The following is a 25,728-nucleotide window of genomic DNA, read 5'->3' on the forward strand; positions in this document are numbered from 1 at the left end:
ACCCTCCAAATTAACCCCACTGGACTGATGGGCGCCTCTGGACGGAGGGGCAGCACCGGACTGAGGGGCAGCACCGGACTGAGGGGCAGCACCGGACTGAGGGGCAGCACCGGACTGAGGGGCAGCACCGGACTGAGGGGCAGCACCGGACTGAGGGGCAGCACCGGACTGAGGGGCAGCACCGGACTCTGGCTCTGGCAGATCCTGGATGACTGACGGCTCTGGCAGATCCTGGCTGACTGACGGCTCTGGCAGATCCTGGCTGACTGATGGCTCTGGCAGATCCTGGCTGACTGACGGCTCTGGCAGATCCTGGCTGACGGGTGGCTCTGGCTGCTCCTGACTGGCGGGCGGCTCTGAACGCTCAGGACAGACGGGCAGCTCAGACGGCGCTGGACAGACGGACAGCTCAGACGGCGTTGGGCAGACGGGCAGTGCAGGCGGCGCTGGGCAGACGGGCAGCTCAGACGGCGCTGGGCAGACAGACAGCTCAGACGGCGCTGGGCAGACGGGCAGTGCAGGTGACGCTGAGCAGACAGGCAGCGCAGGCGGCGCTGGGCAGACGGACAGCTCAGACGGCGCTGGGCAGACGGGCAGTGCAGGCGGCGCTGGGCAGACGGGCAGCACAGGCGACGCTGGGCAGACAGGCAGCGCTGGGCAGACAGCAGACTCTGGCCTCTGGAAACGCACAGGAGGCTTGGTGCGTGGTGCCGGAACTGATGGTACCGGGCTGGAGACACGCACCACAGGGCGAGTGCGTGGAGGAGGAACAGGGCTCTGGAGACGCACAGGAAGCCTGGTGCGTGGTGTTGGCACTGGTGGTACTGGGCTGGGGCGAGGAGGTGGCGCCGGATATACCGGACCGTGAAGGCGTACAGGAGCTCTTAAGCACCGAGCCTGCCCAACCTTACCTGGTTTAATGCTCCCCGTAGCCAGGCCAGTGCGGCGAGGTGGAATAGCCTGCACTGGGCTGTGCTGACGAACCGGGGACACCATGTGTAAGGCTGGTGCCATGTACACCGGCCCGAGGAGACGTACTGGAGACCAGATATGTTGAGCCGGCTTCATGGCACCTGGCTCGATGCCCACTCTAGCCCAGCCGATACGTGGAGCTGGAATGTACCGCACCGGGCTAAGCATACGTACAGGAGACACCGTGCGCTTTTCCGCATAACACGGTGTCTGCCCGTACTCTCGCTCTCCACGGTAAGCACGGGGAGTTGGCGCAGGTCTCCTACCTGACTTCGCCACACTCCCCTTTATCCCCCCCCAAGAAATTTTTGGGGCTGACTCTCAGGCTTCCAGCCTCGCTTCCGTGCTGCCTCCTCATACCACCGCCTCTCGGGTTTAGCTGCCTCCAGCTCTTCACGAGGGCAGCGATACTCTCCAGCTTGAACCCAAGGTCCCTTACCGTCCAGAATTTCTTCCCAAGTCCATTCCTCCTGACATCGCTGCTCCTGCTGCTGCTGCCGCTTACCACGCTGCTTGGTCCGAGTTAGATGGGTGTTTCTGTAACGCTCGTCTTTAGGTGGAAGAGAGGAGGACCAAGGCGCAGCGTGGTAAATGTTCATGATGATGAATTTTAATGCTAATCCAACAAACAGAATACTAATAAAATACAAAACAACAAACGAAGTGAACAAACGAACGAAACAGTACCGTGTGGCGAACAAACACTGACACGGCAACAATCACCCACAAACAAACAGTGAAACCAACCTACCTTAATATGGCTCCCAATCAGAGACAATGACAAACACCTGTCTCTGATTGAGAACCATATTAGGCCAAACGAACAAACCTAAACATAGAAACAAATAACATAGACTGCCCACCCCAACTCACGCCCTGACCATACTAAATAAATACAAAACAAGAGAAATAAGGTCAGGAACGTGACACGGTCATCCAAATCGGAATTCCAAGTCAGGAATTCTGGCCTTTTTCTAGAGCTCTGACCTGAATATCACTGACGTCATGATTCAACCTTGTTTTTCTCCGAGGTCCCAGTTGTCTTGAAAGCACCATAAATCCAGAGAATGCCAGACTTTGATGACAAAATTTGCCCGCAAGAAGGACCGCCGCGCCAACTTCCTGTTCATGTGAGAACAGCACAACAAGGTGAGCCCAAAAATGTATTGTTTACTGCGGCATAAATAATGTAATATGTCAGGGAGATATGTATTCTGTAGCTAAGAAAGTAATACTAAGTGTAGGCTGTGTAGTAAGCTGTTAGTAGCCCATGTGCCTCACCCTAAAAATTTGGTCCCTAGCCTAAAGCCTGTTTTGGAGAAATGTCATCATTGAATATTATAAGAGCTTTCATTGTCTGCTTATGTGCACCCATTATTTATCCTACGGTTCTGACTTGGTGTACAGGGAGTATACTGTAAGAACGGCCCATGTTCTGATTTCTGTCACTGTACATTTAAAACGTGCTGAACAAATAGTTATATTGACTACGTCCGTCTTAGCTCGCTCATTAATGTCTTAATCGAAATGACGGATGGTCTCTTATCTGCTCCTCGTTCCCTTATGCCATAGTTTGTACATCTCAATTGTCAGTAGAAACCATGTTTCTTTAAGCAAGTCAGCCATATCAGCTATGTTTTTTTTAAAGGCAGTAAATAAAGCTGAATGAACTGTTTCGCTGCCAGACAAGGCTCCGCTGATAGCCAGGTGTAATATTGGTAAGGATTCAATCCATGGTGCTGAAAAGAAAGCTCTGCTGTTGGGACAGCTTAATATAGGCCCTAACAGTTTGTGGGTACCGTTTGTCACCGTTATAGTGCAATTCATGTATTGTTAAGTGTTGTGTTGTGTAGTGGGTTTGCAGGCATGCATCTAAAAAAAATGGGAGTTTGCCCCACCAAGATTTACATGCTAAAAATCGCCACTGAAATGCACTGCCTGCCCTCTCCTCAGGAGGATGCTGATGGAGACTCATGGTATCAACCATAGTGTTCCCCAGCTGGAATGGTGTGCTAATGACTAGGATGGCTAGGAGCTCTCCTGGCCATGCTAATGATGAATCTTAGGCAACTGTCATCCAGACTACTCATGCTTAAATTACATCAGCATTGAGGGGCATTCTCCATACCCGTTGCCACAGGTTTATCTCAATATACCCAAACTACTCCCTAATTTTCAAAAAATGTGTTACCTTTATTTAACTAGGCAAGTCAGTTAAGAACAAATTATTATTTAGATATAGGTCTGTAGCAGTTTGGGTCTAGAGTGTCACCCCCTTTGAAGAGGGGGATGACCACGGCAGCTTTCCAATCTTTGGGAATCTCAGACGATACGAAAGAGAGGTTGAACAGGCTAGTAATAGGGGTTGCAACAATTTCAGCAGATAATTTTAGAAAGAGAGGGTCCAGATTGTCTAGCCCAATTGATTTGTAGGGGTCCAGATTTTGCAGCTCTTTCAGAACATCAGCTATCTGGATTTGGGTGAAGGAGAAATGGTGGGGGCTTTGGCGGGTTGCTGTGGAGGGTGCCGGGCAGTTGACCGGGGTAGGGGTAGCCAGGTGGAAAGCATGGCCAGCCGTAGAGAAATGCTTATTGAAATTCTCAATTATAGTTGATTTATCAGTGGTGACTGTTTCCTAGCCTCAGAGCAGTGGGCAGCTGGGAGGAGGTGCTCGTATTCTCCATGGACTTTACAGTGTCCCAGAACTTTTTTGAGTTAGTACTACAGGATGCAAGTTTCTGTTTGAAAAAGCTAGCCTTAGCTTTCCTAACTGCCTGTGTATATTGGTTCCTAACTTCCCTGAAAAGTTGCATATCACGGGGGCTATTCGATGCTAATGCAGAACGCCACAGGATGTTTTTGTGCTGGTCAAGGGCAGACAGGTCTGGAGTGAACCAAAGACTATATCTATTCCTAGTTAAAACATTTTTGAATGGGGCATGCATATTTAAGATGGTGAGAAAGGCACTTCATCTACGGACGAGGTCAATGTCATTCCAGGAAATCCAGGCCAGGTCGATTAGAAAGGCCTGCTCGCAGAAGTGTTTTAGGGAGCGTTTGACAGTGATGAGGGGTGGTCGTTTGGTCGCAGACCCATTACGGATGCAGGCAGTGATCGCTGAGATCTTGATTGAAAACAGCAGAGGTGTATTTGGAGGGCGAGTTAGTTAGGATGACATCTATGAGGGTGCCCGTGTTTACGGATTTGGAGTTGTACCTGGTAGGTTCATTGATAATTTGTGTGAGATTGAGGGCATCAAGCTTGGATTGTAGGATGGCCAAGGTGTTAAGCATGTCCCAGTTTAGGTCACCTAGTAACACGAGCTCAGAAGATAGATGGGGGGCAATCAATTCACATATGGTATCGAGGGCACAGCTGGGGGCAGAGGGAGGTCTATAGCAAGCGGCAACAATGAGAGACTTGTTTCTGGAAAGGTGAATTTTTAGAAGTAGAAGCTCAAATTGTTTGGGTACAGACTTGGATAGTAATACAGAACTCTGCAGGCTATCTTTGCAGTAGACCGCCCCCTTTGGGAGTTCTATCTTGGCGGAAAATGTTATAGTTAGCGATGGAGATTTCAGGGTTTTTGGTGGTTTTCCTAAGCAAGGATTCAGACACGGCTAAGACATTGGGTTGGCAGAGTGTGCTAAAGCAGTGAGTAAAACAAACTTAGGGAGTAGGCTTCTAATGTTAACATGCATGAAACCAAGGCTTTTACGGTTACAGAAGTCAACAAATGAGAGCACCTGGGGAGTGGGAGTGGGACTAGGCACTGCAGGACCTGGATTAACCTCTACATCACCAGAGGAACAGAGGAGAAGCAGGATAAGGGTACGGCTAAATGCTATACGAGCTGGCCGTCTAGCACGTTCGGAACAGAGAGTAAAAGGAGCAGGTTTCTGGGCTCGATAGCATAGATTCAAGGCATAGTGTACAGACAAAGGTAAGGTAGGATGTGAGTACATTGGAGGTAAACCTAGGCCTTGAGTAATGAGAGAGATATAGTCTCTAGAGACGTTTAAACCAGGTGATGTCATCGCATATGTAGGAGGTGGAACAACATGGTTGGTTAAGGCATATTGAGCAGGGCTAGAGGCTCTATAGTGAAATAAGACAGTAATCACTAACCAGGACAGTAATGGACGAGGCATATTGATATTAGAGAGAGGCATGCATAGCCAAGTGAACATATGAGTGAGTAGTTGGGCTGACTGGGGACACGGCGATCCAGACAGTTAGCAGGCCGATGCTAACAAGCTAGCAGTTAGCAGACCAGGGCTGGCATGCTAGCAGTTAGCAGACCGGGTTAGCAAGCAAGCAGTTAGCAGGGGTTAGCAGTTAGCAGACCGCGGAAGGCAAGCTAGCAGTTAGCAGACCGGGGCAGGCAAGCTAGCAGTTAGCAGACCGGGGCAGGCAAGCTAGCAGTTAGCAGACCAGGGCAGGCAAGCTAGCAGTTAGCAGACCGGGGCTAGCAAGTTAGCCTTTGGTGGACGTCGCAATGGGGGTAAGTTTGTTTTTGCCTCTTCGTGCCGTGACGTCGATAGACCAGTAGTGGAATTAGTAGGGTTCCAGGTAGTTCTAGGTAGCTAGCAGGCCTAGAAGGTTAGCAGAATGGGCCTTCAGCGGGCTTCGCGCCTGAGGGGCCTGTTGGAGTCCTCGGGCAGATTATGTCGGTATTCCAGTCGTAGAGGATTGGCGGGGTTCCGTACCCCGTACCGGCAGTAGAAGGGGTCCGGATATTGTAGCCCAGGAGTGGGCTTCGGTGGTAGTACAGGAGCCCTGGTCAGGCTAGCTTCAGGCTAGTTGGTGCTTGCTCCGGGATGGAAATGCTAGCCAGGAGTGGTCACCCGGGATTGCGGTTAGCTAGTTGCGAAGATCCAGATGAAAATGTTCAGAGTTTGCGGTAGGAATCCGGGGATATGGAGAGAAATAGGTCCGTTATGCTCTGGTTTGAGTGACATTGTTCGAACTGGCGAGAGCTTTCCGAGCTAAAGGTTAGCTGATGACCGCTAGCAATGGTTTATGGTTCATAGCTGGTAGGTAGTTAGCTGGCTATCTTCAGTTGAGGGATTCCAGATCCGAAGTAAATAGAAATACTTCAGAAAAAAGCAGATCCACGCCACATTGGGTGAGGCGGGTTGCAGGAGAGTATTTAGAAGTTGATGTTTAGGAAAATATTTTAAAAAGATATGCGAAGAATAATATGTAAAAATATATATACAAGGGACAGGACAAAGACAAAGACGTCTGACTGCTACGCCATCTTGGATTGAATGAGGTGGTCAACATACCACCAATGATGTTTCCAGCACTGCCTTTGATTATTTGCTTTGCATAAAGTTAATTCAAATTTTTCGTAAGGGTTAGAAAGATACCAATTGCAAAGAATGGAGTTTATCAAATATAATCTCAGAAACCCAGAACTAAAATCTTGTGTAACTGCATCAGATGCTCGATTAAATTCTGGGGGGGTTGTGTTAGAAAATAAACTCTCTCTGCAAGTTTCAGGCAAGTCTATGGTTCAAATATCCACTCCCCTTCCAAAATTTGAAAGACGCAAGCACCTGCGAAATTGTGATTTGTCCAAATGATCAACGACAAAAAAAGTTCAATGTTAGTCATCGCATCGCACAGCAGACCTTGGCAGAAAATAGTTGTATTTTGTATTTTATTTTAAAATACCAACTTTTCAAATACTAGAGGTAGTCGAATATTGTTTATATAGAGTTTCAACTAAAAGGCAACTATATTCAAACTATATTCAAATTATATTCAAATTAACCCGCTATAGAAAATGCGCTGTAGGCTACAGTCAGAGATTGCGGAAATATTTTTTTTACAGGTAATTATTTTGCATGATAATTTTTTGCCGAATTTAGATGATTCTGCTTACAATTTTCGACATTCTGGTAAGTAATTTATTAGTCAACTTGTCTAAGCTTCCCTTCTGTCATTAGCCTTTACGTCATAAATGATTGAAGGAATTCTTCAATCTAGTTGACTTCAGTAAAGTTCTCTCTGTTATCTCTGCTTCTTTTGCGGAGCAAAGACGTTTAGGGACTGGGGAGAAAATGTAATAAAAAAAAACAAATGGGAAAGATTTTCTGTGCAAAATTTCCAAATGACATCCGTTTGACTGGTAGTAATACCCTTTACTGGTTTGAAGCTAATTATCTTAGCAACGGGGGCTTAGTTTTGGCAAAGGCACTAAGGGCTACTGTATCCTACCTCTTTCACCGTCTTGCTAATTTTCAAAGCCAGGCAAATTTTCAAAGTGTCTGCATCCTTGCAATTCCACATTACAGGCCATTAGGGTCTGGAGGGGGGGTGAAAAACCAAGGTTCACTCCAGTGCATTATTGTTCATCTTATGCAAAATAATCTACTTACATGCTAAGAGTGCCCTAGTGTGGGGTCTGACTGGGACCCAGGAAGCTAATAGGGCCTCTATAAATGCAAGGAACTGCAAAACACTGTGTAGCTGGAATTACACTGCCTCCCTCCCCTTGGATTTAACAATAGCTAATTGCCAATCAACTGAGGTCTCCACTAAAAGCATCACCGACAGATTTGAACCTCAAAAAGCAAACCCTTGCCCAGATTTACGAAATGCAACTAGACCTATATATACACCGTAGACCTCTATACCACTGGTGTACCACTGAGTATGGCTCATAGCAGAGATCTGGAGGAGGACAGGACAATTCTAATCTTTGTTCTAAATCCTGGATGGTGTTGACAACATCACACTACAAGGCTAGTGGAGCCAGAATGGGAGGAAGGGGAGGAGGTAATGACCCATGGCTGCAGTGTTGAGGCCAAGTCCTCTGTCAATGCTCTACTACAACAGGTAATCATATCACTGCAGCATGGCTGCATAAGTAGGGCAGAAGCAGCCAGAGACAGTTTCTCAGAGAAAGAGGCCTTAGTAATACTGAGACACAGGCTGGCCTGCTCAGGCTGGCCTGTAGCCTGTAGTTATTCTGGCGTGCTCAGTCACAAAGCTACATGGAAACATAAATGCACTGCCTGCCCTCTCCTCAGGAGGGCGCTGACGGAGACTCATGGTGTCAACCATAGTGTTCCCCAGCAGAAATGGTGTGCTAATGACTAAGGACAGGCTAGGAGCTCCTGGCCGTGCTAATTATGAAACTTAGGCAACTGTCATCCAGACTACTCACGCTTAAATAACATCAGCCTCGAGGGTCATTCTCCATACCCGTTGCCACAGGTTTACCTCAATATACCCAAACTACTCCCTAATTTTCAAAAAATGTGTTACCTTTATTTAACTAGGCAAGTCAGTTAAGAACAAATTCTTATTTACAATGACGGCCTACCCTGGCCAAACTCTAACCCAGACAACACTGGGCCAATTGTGCACTGTCCTATGGGACTCCCAATCACAGCCAGTTGTGACACAGCATGGAATTGAACCAGGGTCTGTAGTGACACCTCTAGCACTGAGATGCAGTGCCTTAGACCGCTGCGCCACTCAGGAGCCCTGAAGTGGTCACCATATCACCAATGAAGTTTCCAGCACTGCCTTTAATTATCTGCTTTGCATACAGTGAATTCACATTTTTGTAAGGTTTAGAAAGATGCCAAGTGTAAAGAATTTAGTTGATCAAATGTAATCTCAGAAACCCAGAACTAAAATCTTGTGTGAATGTGTCAGATGCTCGATTAAATTCTGGGGGAGAAGTGTTAGAAAATATACTCTGAAATTGTGATTTGTCCAAATGACCATCGATTAAAAATCAGGGTACAGGAACAAAGTTCCTTGTTAGTCGTCCACTCCCACATCAGACCTGGGCAGAACATTTTTGTATTTTCTAGCCGAATATAGATTATATAGAGTTAACTAATAGAGTTGGTGTGGACTGAGAAAGAGCGGGAAAGACAAAAGGGATCACTACACACAGTTGATAACTATATTAATTGAAATGCCAATCCTTTGCACATGAACGCTCACTCATTCGGGAATAATTGCAATCAATATATATTTACGCCCATGTGTCGTGATCTTTTCTGTTGGAATCCGGTCCGTCTGCTGGAGAGTTCATCCGAGTCTCTCTCTCTCTCTTTCTGTTTCCCTGAAGATAAAAGTATTTTTGTGGTTAGAATTGATACTTCGGAGTACCATTCAGAAATACTCTCATAGAATAGATGTTTCGGCGGTTGTCGGTATTCACATCCCAGGTTACATAATTTCTAGCTGCAGACTAGTAATTAGTATCTAAGATTTGCTCTTATTCTGTAGGGATCGAGTCTCAGAGTTTATCCCTTTCCAGCCGTGTAGCCCATGCTCCACATGGTATTTTTAAGAATTTGCTTAGTCTAAACTATTCGCAATCACAGCTCACGCTGTGGGTTTGCTCAGTCTTGGTACTCAAACCTATGCCACCTCAGCTTACACCGAGGTATGTGTGGTCTAAAGAGGATTTCCTCAGGAGGGGTTTTTATTCGTAACAATAGAAAAGGCAGTTCTATGACGCATGATTATGTCTGTGCTCACGGAGGCGGGCCAATGACATAGTCAAACTTTAAAGGGAATACAATTCTCTCACATTAAAGGTATAACATCACATCATTTCACAAATAGTTTCATCTTTACTCATTCATTTTATACAATAATTAGATGCATACCTCATAACGGAGGCACCTGTATAAACAGAGTTATGGTAATGTTGCTGTATTGTCTTTCATGAGGTCACAAACATGAAACAAAACAGACCGGGTCGTAGCTGGCTTCTCCGCCGACTGTTTACACATTCTCCAAAACATAGATATTGTTCAGTTCTCAAATTATGTGATGTATTAGAAGTTCCTTTGTTCTGCTGTGAAACTCTCTCTTTCTATACTGCATGGCCAGGGGGAAAGAGTCTCCGCCAGGAATTTATGACCTGAGATAACAGAACCTCGGTGTAGGAGAGAGCAAGAGAGAGGGGGAAGCCACGATCTAGACACAGAAAGGGCCATGTCATGACAACGCTAGTAGCGGTTCAATCGGTGACGTCAATCGCTCTGAGACCTTGAAGTAGTTGTTTCCCTTGCTCTGCAAAGGTCGTGGCTTTTGTGGAGCGATAGGTAACGATGCTTTGAGGGTGATTGTTGTCGATGTGTGCAAAGGGTCCCTGGTTCGAGCTCAGGTAGGGGTGAGGAGAGGGACGGAAGCAAAACTGTTATATTGATGCTGTTGACCCGGATCTCTAGTTGCTGCGGAAAAGGAGGAGGTCAAAAGACTGGTGAGTGTAACTTCTGTGAAATGGTTTGCGGGGTGCGTGCTAATAGCGTTTCAATCAGTGACATCACTCGCTCTGAGACCTTGAAGTAGTTGTTTCCCTTGCTCTGCAAGGGCTGTGGTTTTTGTGGAGCGATAGGTAACGATGCTTTGTGGGTGCCTGTTGTCGATGTGTGCAGAGGGTCCCTGGGTCGAGCCCAGGTTGGGGCGAGGAGAGGGACGGAAGCAACACTGTTACATGTACAACATGTCATTGGTTAATTAGTTGGACTTGATTATGTACACCTGGGGCAATGGACATTCAGGAGAATGGAAATTTACTAAATGTTCAGATATAAATGTATTGTGAAGATCAAATATGACTGTCAGATAGATTGGACCTATACTAATAGGTGATTGTGTGGACTCATTCTATTCTACTACATTCTATTTCTATATTCAAAATGCCTTTCCATGGGGGCGGCAGGTAGCCTAGTGGTTAGAGCTTTCGGCCAGTAACCGAACGATTGCTGGACCGAATCCCAGAGCTGACAAGGTAAAAATCTGTTGTTTTGTCCCTGAACAAGGCAGTTAACCCACTGTTCCCTGGTAGACCGTTATTGTAAATAAGAATTTGTTTTTAACTGACTTGCCTAGTTAAAAAAGGTTACATAAAAAAAATAAAAAAATAGTCCTGCCAGATACAGCCCTGTCATTAGTTGAAGTCAGCCAATCCAATAGTTTCAGAAAAGTAGTTGCTTTCTCACATTTGTATTGAAATAGTAAAAAAAATAGGAGAAAGGACGGAATAAATGTTGAATGTTGATTATTGAGGTGACTTATGCAGCTGGTGCTTTATGTAGAGAGAAGGGTGAAAGATCACGATCTGTGCACTAGAGCTGAGAGTATATTTTGATGGAACTAATTGAATTAACAAACTAGCACCACACAGCCTCCGAGGGCTACAGTAGTAAAACCAAACTGTGCCCTCGCACACTAAGCCCTCGCACTGACCTACAAATGTCATCTCACTATTTCACCATCCAATCCCCTGCTATTGCGGCATGCTCCTATTACTATGAGCATTGAAATGAATCAGTGGGCAGCCAATCTTATTATGTCCACATATTCTAGGCCTACTGCACCTACACAATGCACACAAAACAGCCTTTGAGGTGGATATACAGGTGGAGAGAAACCCACTGAAAGACAGGAACAAATAGACAGCCCTGTATGTCCCCTGCACTCCGCTGTTTCTTTAGATCACAGTGGCATGGCCATGATCTGGTATTCTGGGAAACTTGTCTTGGCGCGCCGCACCGCTCGCCATCTCCTCACACTCATGTTGTTTGGCCCCAGACCCCATCCTCCTCCCCCTAAAGGCTCATTCATATTCCAGTGGTCTCTCCCAGACAAAGACAGCACACCAGCAGCCACAAACCCATCAATATTACATCCCAATCTTAGTCTGTGCAGCTCGCACACACAGCTCCTTAAACCAAAGGACAAACGCACCCCTCGACAATGAAAATTATCTATCATCTCTGTTTATGACAACTCGTCTAACAAGTGGTCACACGCGTCACTATGGATTCACACAATGGTAATGGCTGTATCTTTCGACGGTTTTCTCTCAAGTCTGTCCCAGCTCTATTGCTGTATCAAGATTATATTTTGTTGTCTACATCCCTCAAAATTGTACTCTACCATAACCAAAGAATCAGTACTGTGGATTCTATGTTTATTTAGGCCTGTATTTATGGCTTTCAACATAAGGCTTTATTGTGAAATGTCTATATTATGTTCAGGATTCCATTGGAACATGAAGGGCACATGCACGCACAAAGATAAAGACCCAGAACAAACAATGCGGGGAAATGAGAACAAACGACATTGCCGTGTTTTGGGTAGATTCGTGCTTGGTAATGGTCGAGCCGTGCTTGGTAATGGTTGAGCCGTGTTTGGTAATGGTTGAGCCGTGTTTGGTAATGGTCGAACCGGGGAGCAGAAGTACATGACACCAGATGTTGCATGGAGCCAAACTGCTCTTGATGGGGAGATTGGCTCGGCTCTCCGCGGCTGAGACGGCGTGCATTCTCATCAGCCCAGGGTCATTACGAGCCTCTCCTGCTCTACCTGATATCCCCAACCATATGGCTGTGGCTGACGCAGGCCCACACACACACACATCTGAACCCTGACTGCAGTGTTCAAGCTGTAGACGCGGACAGTTTTATCTCCTCATTTATCTCGGTGACTAATGATACATCACCTGCCAGGGAATAGGTGAATAGAGGGAACAGAGGGTGGAGGGTGTGAACGAGCATGTGTCCCTAAGAGGCCTTTTTCCAAGAAATTGGATCAGATGGCAGCAGAAACTTCACGAAGTCTGTCTCAAGCAGTTGTGTTAAAGTTCTGGTGCATTCTGTCTCGTTTCTGTCTTCCGCTCTCTCTCTCTCTTGCCCTCAATTCTCATATTCATCAGGTGACACCTGCTCTCCATGGTACAGTCTATCCATGGAGGAAAGTGCTCGTGTGATGTTTGAGTGAGAGTGAGGTGAGGACAAGGTGAGCTATGGCTCTGGGTGAGGTAGGCAGACTGTTTAGTATCCTCAGTAGGTTTCTCCAGAGCTGCATATTCAACCCAGAGACTCCTTCCTGCATGACACCTGTCTTTGTTCTTCCTTTGATCTCTACCTGAGCTCATCTCCCAGGGAACACTGAACAACGCTATAGAGAGAGAGAGTAATGCAGTTCCGTGTGAGGCTTTATCAGTTAATTCCACAGCAAACACATATGAGAACCACAGGCAACCGCTTAGAATGGGTCACCATATCTACAAAGAGAAAACGTCAAATTAAAAAGTCATAATAAAACCGGCACCCATCGAATTACTGTACTGTGTAAGGCAATAGCATAACCTAGGTCATACAATGGTGGTGAACTACATCTTTCATGTTAAAGGTTAATAACATAGTGAGATAGAACTTCTCCGTAACATCTGGAAGTGTCTGCCTTCTGCTTCGACTTGAATTAGTGCTACTTACTTACAATAAAATACATCTAAAGGAAGCAGTGTGGATGCCACGCTGTCTGTTTGTCAAGAGAGGGCTGAAAACCACAGGATAGTCGGTTCGATTCTCCGGACCACCATATGTAAAATATGTGCACGCATGACTAAGTCGCTTTGGATAAAAGCATCTGCTAAACGGCATATACTCTATACAATTGATTATTTCCACAAACAATACTGAACGATTACAGACAAGTGTTAGGACACCGCTATGCAACTGATTGTCTTTGTTTGGGGAATTACTTTTGTTATCCATTTGAATAAAGTAGAACGATATTCAAATGTTTTGTTCATTTTAAGCAAGGTTTAGAAATTAATTCCCATGATTCGTTAGGGAAGAGAGGAGAAAGAGTGATAGACTTTGACCAATGGGGTTTGTCTATGCTATGTTTCAATGAGTTTCTAGATGTAAACTTTGTCGGTGCAGGGAGCCAGCAGCATTCCATTCTATTCCTCCCCGCTGAGTGTCCGGGCCAGGAGCAGCCCAGCCTGTGTATGATGTAGCTTATCTCTCCTCCCAGACACTAATACGCCTGGCCACCATCTGACTGTGTGTTTTCATGAGCCCAACAGAGATGTGTTTGATCAAATTAATCAACGTGAGAGCTACAGCATTGTGCATATAATAACGTTTTGTAGACAAAATACAATGTAGGAGCAGGCCCAACCTGTCACTCATCACGGTTTCATCCTCAAATTAATATTGATGGGCTTTAGTCTGGATCCAATCTAAGCAGCACATCTGTCACCCAGTTTTTAATTGACAAACTGACAGGAATGTTAAAAGCCTTTTTTGCAATTGTTTTCGCATGGGTTTAGTATCCTGTGAAATTGAATTAGAAAGGGCGCAGTTAGCTACTGAATATTCTGAGAGAGAGAAAGTTAAGGGTCATTGCTTGTCCAACCCCGTGAAGGAAGAATGAATAATCCACACTCTGTGGACCAGGAAAGTGAGTTTGGACTGGCATTTTTTTACTGAAAATAACCAGAAACTCCCCTTAATCTCTTCCATAGAAAACATCCTTGTGTAGTGTGAAATCCTACAGCGCCACAGATGACCAGGTGAGTCTAGGGTTTGGAGAGCGTGACGCGCAGGTGATTGAAAAGAGAGACGCATAGGCTTGGGCGGTATACTGTATACCAGGGTATTTTGAAATACAGACGGTATGATTTTCAAAACCGTCCCAAAAAACTGTATTGGTTTGGGGTAGGGATGGACATGAGTACTCGAATGGATGTCAAAGCTTGATCTTTAAAATATATAAACTCAGCAAAAAAATAAATGTCCTCTCACTGTCAACTACGTTTATTTTCAGCAAACTTAACATGTGTAAATATTTGTATGAACATAACAAGATTCAACAACTGAGACATCAACTGAACAAGATCCACAGACATGTGACTAACAAAAATGGAATAATGTGTCCCTGAACAAAGGGGAGGTCAAAATCAAAAGTAACAGTCAGTATCTGGTGTGGCCACCAGCTGCATTAAGTACTGCAATGCAGATCCTCCTCATGGACTGCACCAGATTTGCCAGTTATTGCTGTGCGATGTTACCCCACTCTTCCACCAAGGCACCTGCAAGTTCCCGGACATTTCTGGGGGGAATGGCCCTAGCCCTCACCCTCTGATCCAACAGGTCCCAGACGTGCTCAATGGGATTGAGATCCGGGCTCTTCACTGGCCATGGCAGAACACTGACATTCCTGTCTTGCAGGAAATCACGCACAGAACGAGCAGTATGGCTGGTGGCATTGTCATGCTGGAGGGTCATGTCAGGATTAGCCTGCAGGAAGGGTACCACATGAGGGAGGAGGATGTCTTCCCAGTAACGCACAGCGTTGAGATTGCCTGCAATGAAAAAAAACTCATCCATCTGACAGGTGTGGCATATCAAGAAGCTGATTAAACAGCATGATCATTACACAGGCGCACCTTGTGCTGGGGACAATAAAAGGCCACTGTAAAATGTGCAGTTTTGTCACACAACACAATGCCACAGATGTCTCATGTTTTGAGGGAGCGTGCACTTGGCATGCTGACTGCAGGAATTTCCACCAAAGCTGTTGCCAGAGAATGTAATGTTCCTTTCTCTATCATAAGCCACCTCTGTCAATGCTGGGAGAGTAAGACAATCAAATGGGGAGCACCGAGAGCAAGCCCGCACCAATTATATCAGTGATAAACTCAGTGCTCCACCCGGCCCCCACTCCCATACCTCAAAGAGCCAGGCATGCAAATGGTAATTAACATACATTTAGATACCAGTTCACTCGCCCCCAGCACAGCCCCATTTTGTAATATTTTTTTGCTGAGTTGATATTTTTTCAAATACTGTAAAACTATTTGGTGGAATATGCTTTGTGGCTGCCCGAACAGGCAAGTGAAAATGTGTCTGGAAGACAACGTTAATTTGCTTTGACTCTAGTGTTCAATTTGTACATGTGCATTTGTGGGGCACAACAAAAAAGACCCCAAGCCAAGCGTCACACCATTCCTCACCCTAAATTGCCTTTCCCCGCCTTGTCTCATTCAATCAATTGCGTTCCGACCGCTCCCTCCACACACGCATGCTGAGTGCACACACAAGCTCCCGTTAGGCCTACATAAATAAATTCCTAGAAAACGTATCTAAGTGATGGGATACACAAGCTATATTCCTTGCCAAGTGATGACAGTTATATCACAAACGTAAAATGGACTTGTTGATTGAAGTAGGAAAATATGTGTTCCAACATTGAGCTGCAGTTTTGGAATAATTGCATCCGGTCTACTTTCTGCTTAAGCTGCTTTGCGAACTGCTAGTGCCATTTAGAATTGGTTAGCCTCGGCTACAACTCCCCTAAACGTAGGTTCCACACTGAAAATATGCAAAAACATTAGTTTGATAAAGACAAAGAGGGTATTTTCATCAGAATCATTAAGCATAATATGGCAATAGTAATGAATTACAGCCACAACATCTGTTTGGTGAGTAGGCATAAAAAACGTTTGGAAAGAAATAGCACCCCTTGTGTGCACTGCCGGTAATAGTGTATACCCTGGTATGGTATAGGAATGGTAAGAAGTAGAGCTGGGATGATAAACCAAAAGTGATCGACACTGACCACACCGATCACTTATTGCAAGCATTTTACTGATCGTTCATTACAATAAGTAGCCTATACTAGTTTGCAAATATGGGTGATTGTTAATAGGACAATTGATGGATACAACCATCAAATTAGTACTAGTAGTTTAAAGAATAATTTTAAAAAACGGTGGTGCACATTCATGTTTTAAACTTATTGTTCTATTTATCGTGTTCGCATTAATTCAGGCAATTTATTGTGATATGGATTGTTGTCCATTTTGCCCAGCTCTAGTATGAAGGGATGGAAATCTGGATCCCGCCCAATACTAGACCCACATCATGACAGAGACCGTGGGAGGTTCCCTTTAGTACAACATTTTCAAGAAGCTGCGGACAGGACTAAAATGAAATCTTGTGAAAAGGGAAGAGAATGTATTGAAATAAATCCCTGGTCAGTGGAGACAGAGACCGACACAGAAACGTAGAGCTTACCTTGGCGGACGTACTCCTCATGTTCGTGATGCACCAGCTCTGCCACACAGCCCCCGTAGCGCAGGCGCGTGTCGTGGTCGTAGGCCTTGAGCGTCTCGCTGGAGCTGTACGACTTCTGGGTGGCCACGCGGCACTCCTCGGGCTCCAGGGACGCCATGGCATGGTGGAAGTCCTTCCTGCAGCGGCCCCGGGTCAGGGAGCAGTGCCGCCGCTCCTTTGTGTCCATCTTCACGGCGACCGGCGTAGATGCTCTGAGGGGATCGGCTTAGGTTGATGCGCTCACCTGTTAGGGGCGACAGCGAGGGAGAGAGAGAAAGCAGAGCATGCATGAAAACTGACACATCAAAGTAACACTAAGAGCACGCTGAACTGGACTGAAAACTATGCTTGTTCAAATCTTGTGTTGGGCCACCACACAGTGTTGTCTTAAGTACCTTTACCTAAACTTTAGTATCTATCAATGACATGTAGTCCCTTACACTGCCTGTGAGAGTCATGCTCTTTCCGAAGAAATGGAAAGAACTGTACCAAACAAGTATTTAACAGTGAAAATCTATTTTGGAGACATCAAGTCAACACAGAATGCGAGCCCCGTGGGGATTGGTGGAGTCGTCCCATTCCAAATCTCCTGCTGAGGTTAAAGAGATACACTCATCAACACAATCAACACCTGACTGACTACACTGTCAAAACACAGTCAGGACACACTCTCCCACTCACACAGTGAGCAGGCAGTCTCTCCAGGTGGGATGAGGACTGGGGAGCGTCACTGTGTCTCAGGCTCATTATCACTTAGTGAGTTAGTTCTGTTCTGACTCCCCCAGTGAAGAGATACAGAAGGAGGATCACAGCCAGCAGGCTCTGCTGGAGGGAGGAGGCCTCCGTCCAGACGCTCAGTGACACCAGCCCACTCTGCATCTGTCTGTGAGGCTGAGGCTGTGCTACACCAGCCAGGCCCAGCCAAGGCCTCACAACAACCACCACCACCCCACCACCAGCAGCTGAGAAGCAGGAAACTATGGCGGCAAAGAGCAGAAAGTATAATGCATCTCCCTTTGAATAGTAGACCTCTGATTAGAACAAAACAAACACTTTTGCTATCCATCTTAACAACGTTCACACAGCAACAGGTTCAGATGAACTTCACAAAAGAATAGTACAACAATGACTACTATTTGAAGCTCACAGGCATAACCTCATAGGCATAAAAAGTGGAAGGATTCTTGTTACACCTGTCCTTGTTACACTTCAACGACCGATAAGCAGCATACGAAAGAACACTTTGCTTCTCTCGTTTAATATTTTGTCGTTTCAAAATGTTTACAGGAAACAAAGGAAAAATCGATTGATAATAGCTTGCATATGAAGCTTTTAAACATTTCCTTTTAATTCCACTGACTGGGCATGTAGCTGAGGGCAGATCAATACTTTTAATAAGGTTTTATTTGAAGTGTTTACATATCAAGAGGAATCTCCACTCTGGGCATTGATTACCAGCAGTACTTACACACACAAAGGCCTCATCATGGTAAGTGGTAAACGCTGACACTCATCTGGACTGACAATATTAACCCACTCAACAATAGACAAGAAGTGAGTCATGATGACACATACAGGACAGTGTCTCTTATGTAGATCTCTCTCATCTACTATGGCCCCGGCCAACCTTGCTTGTGGTCACTGGTTACCCACATGAAAAAATGCTACTGTTTACCATAGAATACTACAGTACTTACTATAGTGGGAGAGTGTGTCCTAATTGTGTAGTAAACTGTAGTTTACTGTGTAATACTAAACTACACACTGTAGTATCATGTGTTTTACATACTATAGAATGTTGTAGAATACAATTGTAAATACCTAAGTAATGTCTGCAAAACCACCACTTTTTTTTAAATTATAGGGGAACAATGAAAGAAAGCAGTGGAACTGGCTTCGAGGTCCAAAGTTGAGTTTGAGGGTACTATAGTATACAGTGCATTCGGAAAGTATTCAGACCGGTTGACTTTTTCCACATTTTTCCACATAGCTTTATTATAAAATTTATAAAATTGTTTTTCCCCCCTGGTCAATCTACACACAATACCCCATAATGACAAAGCAAAAATAGGTTTCTAGAAATAAATGTTCTAATTTATTACAAATAAAATAATGACATACATTTACATATGTATTCAGACCCTTTACTCAGTACTTTGTTGAAGCACCTTTGGCAGCAATTTCAGCCTTGAGTCTTCTTGGGTATGATACTATTAGCTTGGCACAACTGTATTTGGGTAGTTTCTCCCATTCTTCTCTGCAGTTCCTTTCAAGCTCTGTCAGGTTGGATGTGGAGCGACACTGCAACGCTATTTTCAGGTCTCTCCAGAGATGTTAGATCGGGTTCAAGTCAGGGCTCTGGCTGGGCCACTCAAGGACATTCAGCGACTTGTCCTGAAGCCACTCCTGCGTTGTCTTGGCTGTGTGCTTAGGGTCGTTGTCCTGTTGGAAGGTGAAACTTCGCCCCAGTCTGAAGTCCTGAGTGCTCTGGAGCAGGTTTTCATCAAGGATCTCAAATCAAATCAACGTTTATTTGTCACGTGCACAGAATACAACAGGTGTAGACCTTACAGTGAAATGCTTACTTACAGGCTCTAACCAATTGTGCAAAAAACAGTATTAGGTGAACAATAGGTAAGTAAAGAAATAAAACAACAGTAAAAAGACAGGCTATATACAGTAGTGAGGCTATAAAAGTAGCGAGGCTACATACAGACACCGGTTAGTCAGGCTGATTGAGGAAGTATGTACATGTAGATATGGTTAAAGTGACTATGCATATATGATGAACAGAGAGTAGCAGTAGCGTAAAAGAGGGGTTGGCGGGTGGCGGGTGGCGGGACACAACGCAGATAGACCGGTTAGCCAGTGTGCGGGAGCACTGGTTGGTTGGCCCAATTGAGGTAGTATGTACATGAATGTATAGTTAAAGTGACTATGCATATATGATGAACAGAGAGTAGCAGCAGTGTAAAAAGAGGGGTTGGGGGGGGGCACACAATGCAAATAGTCCGGGTAGCCATTTGCTTACCTGTTCAGGAGTCTTATGGCTTGGGGGTAAAAACTGTTGAGAAGCCTTGTTGTCCTAGACTTGGCACTCCGATACCGCTTGCCATGCGATAGTAGAGAGAACAGTCTATGACTGGGGTGGCTGGAGTCTTTGACAATTTTTAGGGCCTTTCTCTGACACCGTCTGGTGTAGAGGTCCTGGATGGCAGGCAGCTTAGCCCCAGTGATGTACTGGGCCGTACGCACTACCCTCTGTAGTACCCTCTGTAGTGCCTCTCTGTACTTTGCTCCGTTCATCTTTCCCTCAATCCTGACTAGTCTCCCAGTCCCTGCCGCTGAAAAACATCCCCACAGCACGATGCTGCCACCACCATGCTTTACTGTAGGGATGGTGCCAGGTTTCCTCCAGATGTGATGCTTGGCATTCAGGCCAAAGAGTTCAATCTTGGTTTCCTCAGACCAGAGAATCTTGTTTCTCATGCTCAGAGAGTCCTTTAGGTGCCTTTTGGCAAACTCCAAGTGGGCTGTCATGTGCCTTATACTGAGTAATGGCTTCCGTCTGGCCACTCTACCCTAAAGGCCTGATTGGTGGAGTGCTGCAGAGATGGTTGTCCTTCTGGAAGGTTCTCCCATCTCCATAGAGGAACTCTGGAGCTCTGTCAGAGTGACCATCGGGTTCTTGGTCACCTCCCTGACCAAGGCCCTTCCTCCCCGATTCCTCAGTTGGCAGGGCAGACAGCTGTAGAAGAGTCTTGGTGGTTCCAAATTTCTTCCATTTAAGAATGATGGAGGCCACTGTGTTCTTGGGGACATTCAATGTTGCAGAAATGTTTTGGTACCCCTCTCCAGATCTGTGCCTCGACACAATCCTGTCTCAGAGCTCTACGGACAATTCCTTCGATCTCATGGCTTGGTTTTTGCTCTGACATGCACTGTCAACTGTGGGACCTTATATAGACAGGTGTGTGCCTTTCCAAATCATGTCCAATCTATTGATTTTACAACAGGTGGACTCCAATCAAGTTGTAGAAACAGCTCAAGGATGATCAATGGAAACAGGATGCACCTGAGCTCAATTTCGAGTCTCATAGCAACAAGTCTGAATAAATATGTTAATAAGGTATTTTTTTATTTTTTAAAAATACATTTGCAAACATTTCTAAAAACCTGTTTTCGCTTTGTCATTATGGGGTATTGTGTGTAGATTGATGAGGATTCTTAAAAAAAAAAATACATTTTAGAATAAGTCTGTAATGTAACAAAATGTGGAAAAAGTCAAGGGTTCTGAATACTTTCCGAATGCACTGTATACTACAGTGAACTGCAGTGTTGTTGCAGACTTCAGTATTTAGACCATAGTATAATATATATATTTTTTATATGGGTAAGAAGGGATGGGATTGTGTTTGGTAGGATGATAGGATCCATGCTGGACTGTCAATAATCAGATCGAGAGCCAGGAGAGACTAGAGGTGGAGCCTCGGGGTAGAGGGATAGACGTGGATGGAGTGATGAAACAGCATTAAGGAGAAGTAGTTAGAGCCAAACAAAAACATCAAAAGGTAGGTGTACGTGCAGTACCGGCACTGTAGCAATTATCAAGATGAAAAGCACTAAATAAAGATTTTCATGAAAGAGCTATGCTTTCAACCTGCATAACTTACTTGAGCCCTTTTTTTACCACAACTATACAGTAGCAAACTGCATCATCTGATCCTCGAACAGGTGTACTGTCAATTACAAAAACATATCTGCACATCATACCAGCACATAATTATTCATTTCAACAACATAAGGGCTTAAAACAGTTCATTAATATGGATAAGGAGTGCTAATTGACTCATTAATCCTTTTAAAACGTCATGTGTGTGTGACTATCTGTGTGTTTTGTTTGTAAGACCAAGTGACGGAGAGAGAGAGAGAGAGAGAGAGAGAGAGAGAGAGAGAGAAAAAGAAGCAAGAGAACACGTTCACACTTCCATAAAAAGTGGCACGTGAACAACAGACTCATTTCAGATACCGTTCAATAAGGGAACATCACAAATGGGCATGGGCCACAGTCAGTGCCAGAAGAGAAAAAACAATCTTGTGAGCTCACCGTGGCAGGAGCAATCCACATACTCCATTTAAACTAATCCCCAAATCCACATTGAGCAGACCTCTCACTGCCTTAATCTGCCTGAAAACAAAGGGATTTGAAAGGGTGGTGGTGTAACTTTGTGACCATAGCTGTGATGCTAGCGGTGAGTCAGACCTGTGGCTCCTGATGGTTTAATTGAAGCTGCTTGGAGGGTGGGAAGAGTTAGGAGCTCGTCCAACAGGTAGAGAACAGGAGGAATGGGGAGGTAGACAAAAGGAGAGCATGTGCCAGGAAGTGCAACTGGGAGGGAAAGGATGTGGAGGTGGGCAGCCTGCCAGACATAGGAAACGGATGGATAGAATAGGAGAAGGGATATGAGGAAGGAGAAAGTGTGCTACATGAGGGGAAAGGGAGGGAGACAGGTTATTGAGAGGAGAGCTCCAAATAGAGAGACTAGTGGGTAAAAGTAGAGGGCATCTGTGGATTTGCTGTGGATCAACTGAGCTGTGATGTGCCTTCAGGCACTCAGACTAATGGTGAGGTAGCCTCCGGAAGAATAGAGGTAGCCAGCCAGCCAGCCAGGACTGACTGACTGACTGACTGACTGACTGACTGACTGACTGACTGACTGACTGACTGACTGACTGACTGACTGACTAGGGAACCAGACAAACAGAGAGCAGCTTTGTGGGAGCCTAATGAGTCATGTAAGTGACTGACTGGTAAAGTGCTTTAAATTTAGAAAGCTGCTATTTCAACTCAATACACATGTATGGCATTTCACTGATTGATTACTGAGTGGGAGAGAAGGTTTCTCCACCTGACAATAAAATAAAACATTACCTTTTCACTACATGTCATTTTCATTTCAGTGTTTCAATAAATTCCTCTGGATGATTCGAGGCTGTTTTCTCAGTACTAAACTTTAGGCTAAGGTATCTCTAATCCCTCCACGGATGCTCAGGTGTACCTCAAGCAATTCTAGTTATCTGACCTTTTGCAAAGACTCTTGTGTAACACACTGCCATTCCCACAAATGGAGATTGAGAGATTTTTTACCTTCAGAGAGCATCAGATTGGAGGGATGGTAGCAATCCAGCTGTGGCAGACCTGAGCACAGCCTCTGGGGGAATTTAGGTGAACCACCATGATTACTAAGCCCTCTCTATTTATTTTCCATATCTACCTCGGTCAAACGGTCATTCAAATGCAAAACAAGCACCACCAGATAAAACTGATTTGATTTGACTGAGGGAAATAGTTTTTCTCCAGCTGTTTTCAGCCAATAAAAATGTTAATTAATATGATGTACTGCTTATTAAAACGTTGTTTTCCACCGCTCGCTAGTACCTACTACTGTATAGGACAATTCCAGTTACATGTACCATATGATGATGATGAGGAACTATTTAGGTCCAAATTGCTTTGATGTATTAAAATGGCCATCTTCATTCAGTGTGCAGGTTGGCTTCCACTCAGGGATGGATGAGAGGCTTTTGTAAGGAGCACCTGTAATGATGTACGAGGAAATGCTGAGAGGGGGAGCGACAGAGGATGGTAGTCCCATTCAGAGCACTGCTCCATAGGCCACTTCAGGCCTCCCACCCCCCTGGAGATAATAGAGATCCTCTCCAAACACATTAGATTCCCCATGAGACAGCTCTCACAAATGGCTGGAGTGGCATGCTCTCTCCTCTCCCAAGTACCATAGAATTAGAATGCAGACACTAGTCGAGGCACTAGCTATACAATTCACACCACGCGTGTGTGGAATGATGTCTCCTTCACTATCTCATTATTTGCCCTATTTATGTTGAGAATGTTTCACAATGTGAAAATTGGGTCTTTATCTCTCATGAGCATGGAAATAGAATCATTTCTCTTTTGTCTTTGCAACTGCAGCTGAACATTGTCACCATAAATCATTTGGTGCTACTTACAAAACCATGGGCAAATTCTTACTGGGAGTGTTAGTTGGTTGTGTAATAATTCATCAGATCAGACTTGGCAGGGGTTTGGATACACTATATCCCCACCAGCTTTGACTGCAAAAAATCTACCAATGGGTAAAGCCATTTGAATTCAATCCCTTTTTGACAGTAACCCTTTTGATTTAAACGAAACCTCCCATACATATCAATCCATTATTGAAGTGCTCAGACGGTGACTTTTTGGACCTGAATGCAAAATATTCAAGAGATAAAGGTGGTCAAAGTTCACATATTTTGCATACCCCACCATACCATGAGACATGCATGTCTTCATTAACAGAAAAGATAAACGGTTTAGATTGATATCATTGAAAAAAGCTTAGACAGGGCGGTCAAACTATTGAATAATCTCTTTGTAAAGAAATGTAAATGATCTAAAACTGTGTATCATATTCGCATATACAGTACATATACACTATTTGACATAATCTGAGGTTTTTTGTGTTGTGCCCACCATCGGTTGAGTCACAACATGCTCTTGAATACAGGGTGAGTGTTATGTTGTGGCTGATAAATTAACTAAAATGGGAATAAAATAGAAATGTCAACTTTCAAATGGTACCACAATGATGGATGGAGGTCCACACATCTGAGAATGTTGCCTGGGAATATCTGTTGTTTTAAATTATGCTGTCACTACTCCATAGGAACCCTATTGAAATCATAGAAATATAGGTAATAGAATAGACATGACCACTTAAAGGGGCAATGCCATCCCTATTTTGATGCAATTCCTGCCCTCGAGCGGAAATGCTTGAATAGGTTCCACCTACGAATAATGATGCAGGCTACATATATATATTCACTAATTGGGGGTGGAAAATAATATCCTGCTGACGAAAGAAACATCAACAAATAGGGAACTGACTACACGCTCACCATTGAGACCAGGGTCTCTTTCGCAAGGGAGCCCTCTACACGCATGCTAGCTAGCATGCTAGCTAGCTAGTATGCTAGCTATCTAGCATGCTGTTTGGCTCAGTCGCGACTAGTGAAGAAGAACAACTCTGCAGGTTTTTCTGATTAATAAACAATGCCATGTTGGTGGGAGGTAACATTCAAATAAAACCCAGCCCTGAAATGAAATCTAAGCTACAAAGAATTTCACATCATGTCATAGGAAAGACACAGCATTGACACGGATTTGACACTTCAAGCCCAAATATATCATAGTTTGACTTAAATGATGACTTATTGACTTAAATCCTTGTGCAACATCATGGGTAAGCTCTGGCCATCGTCTTCCAGCTCGAAAAAGTGAATTTCTACTGGTGTGGGCATTTAAGTTGGCATTTGATGGTGGGTGGACCGGTGGCTATCATTGTGGTAGTAATTAGAAGTTAAAATGTCAATTCAATTTAAATGTCAATGTTGTACCAGCTAAATTGCAGTGGTCTGAATGGATAGGTCAATTTTATGAATTTATTTCTATGATTGAAATGACATCCGCCCTGTATTCAAGAGCATGTTGTGTCTCAACCGATTGCGGGCATATCACAAAAACCTCAGATGATGTAAAGTAGGGCCTAAGCTGCAACAAATGTAAATATGAAAACAAATCTGAGTTTACATGTTTTCTTTTGCTAATTGGCATTAAAGGTGAAAAAATTCATAATTTTTTATTTAATAACATATTTTTCAAGAAGTTATAAAATCGTTTGAGAACCCTGTTTGTAAGCATTTCAAATCAGGGGTCGGCAACCGGCGGTCCATAATGTTCTGGCCCACCAACAAAAATCGTCCTGCGGCTGAATCTAGTGGCTTATCCCTGG

At 44.7% G+C, this 25,728-nt stretch overlaps 1 protein-coding gene across 1 annotated transcript in view; it reads right to left on the reverse strand.

The window, feature by feature from the left end:
- The window catches only part of LOC120044420 (teneurin-2-like), a 203,608-nt gene extending 186,545 nt beyond the window's left edge, over positions 1–17,063 (reverse strand). The window contains exons 1-2 of the mRNA XM_038989068.1: positions 16,827–17,063; positions 7,183–7,214 (exon numbers count right to left, since the gene is read on the reverse strand). Coding sequence (XP_038844996.1) covers positions 7,183–7,214; positions 16,827–17,063 — 269 coding nt within the window. The remainder of the gene's footprint in view (positions 1–7,182; positions 7,215–16,826) is intronic.
- Positions 17,064–25,728: the final 8,665 nt, after the last annotated feature.

This window comes from Salvelinus namaycush, chromosome 3 (genome assembly GCF_016432855.1).
Source record: "Salvelinus namaycush isolate Seneca chromosome 3, SaNama_1.0, whole genome shotgun sequence".
NCBI classification, from domain to species: Eukaryota; Metazoa; Chordata; class Actinopteri; order Salmoniformes; family Salmonidae; genus Salvelinus; species Salvelinus namaycush.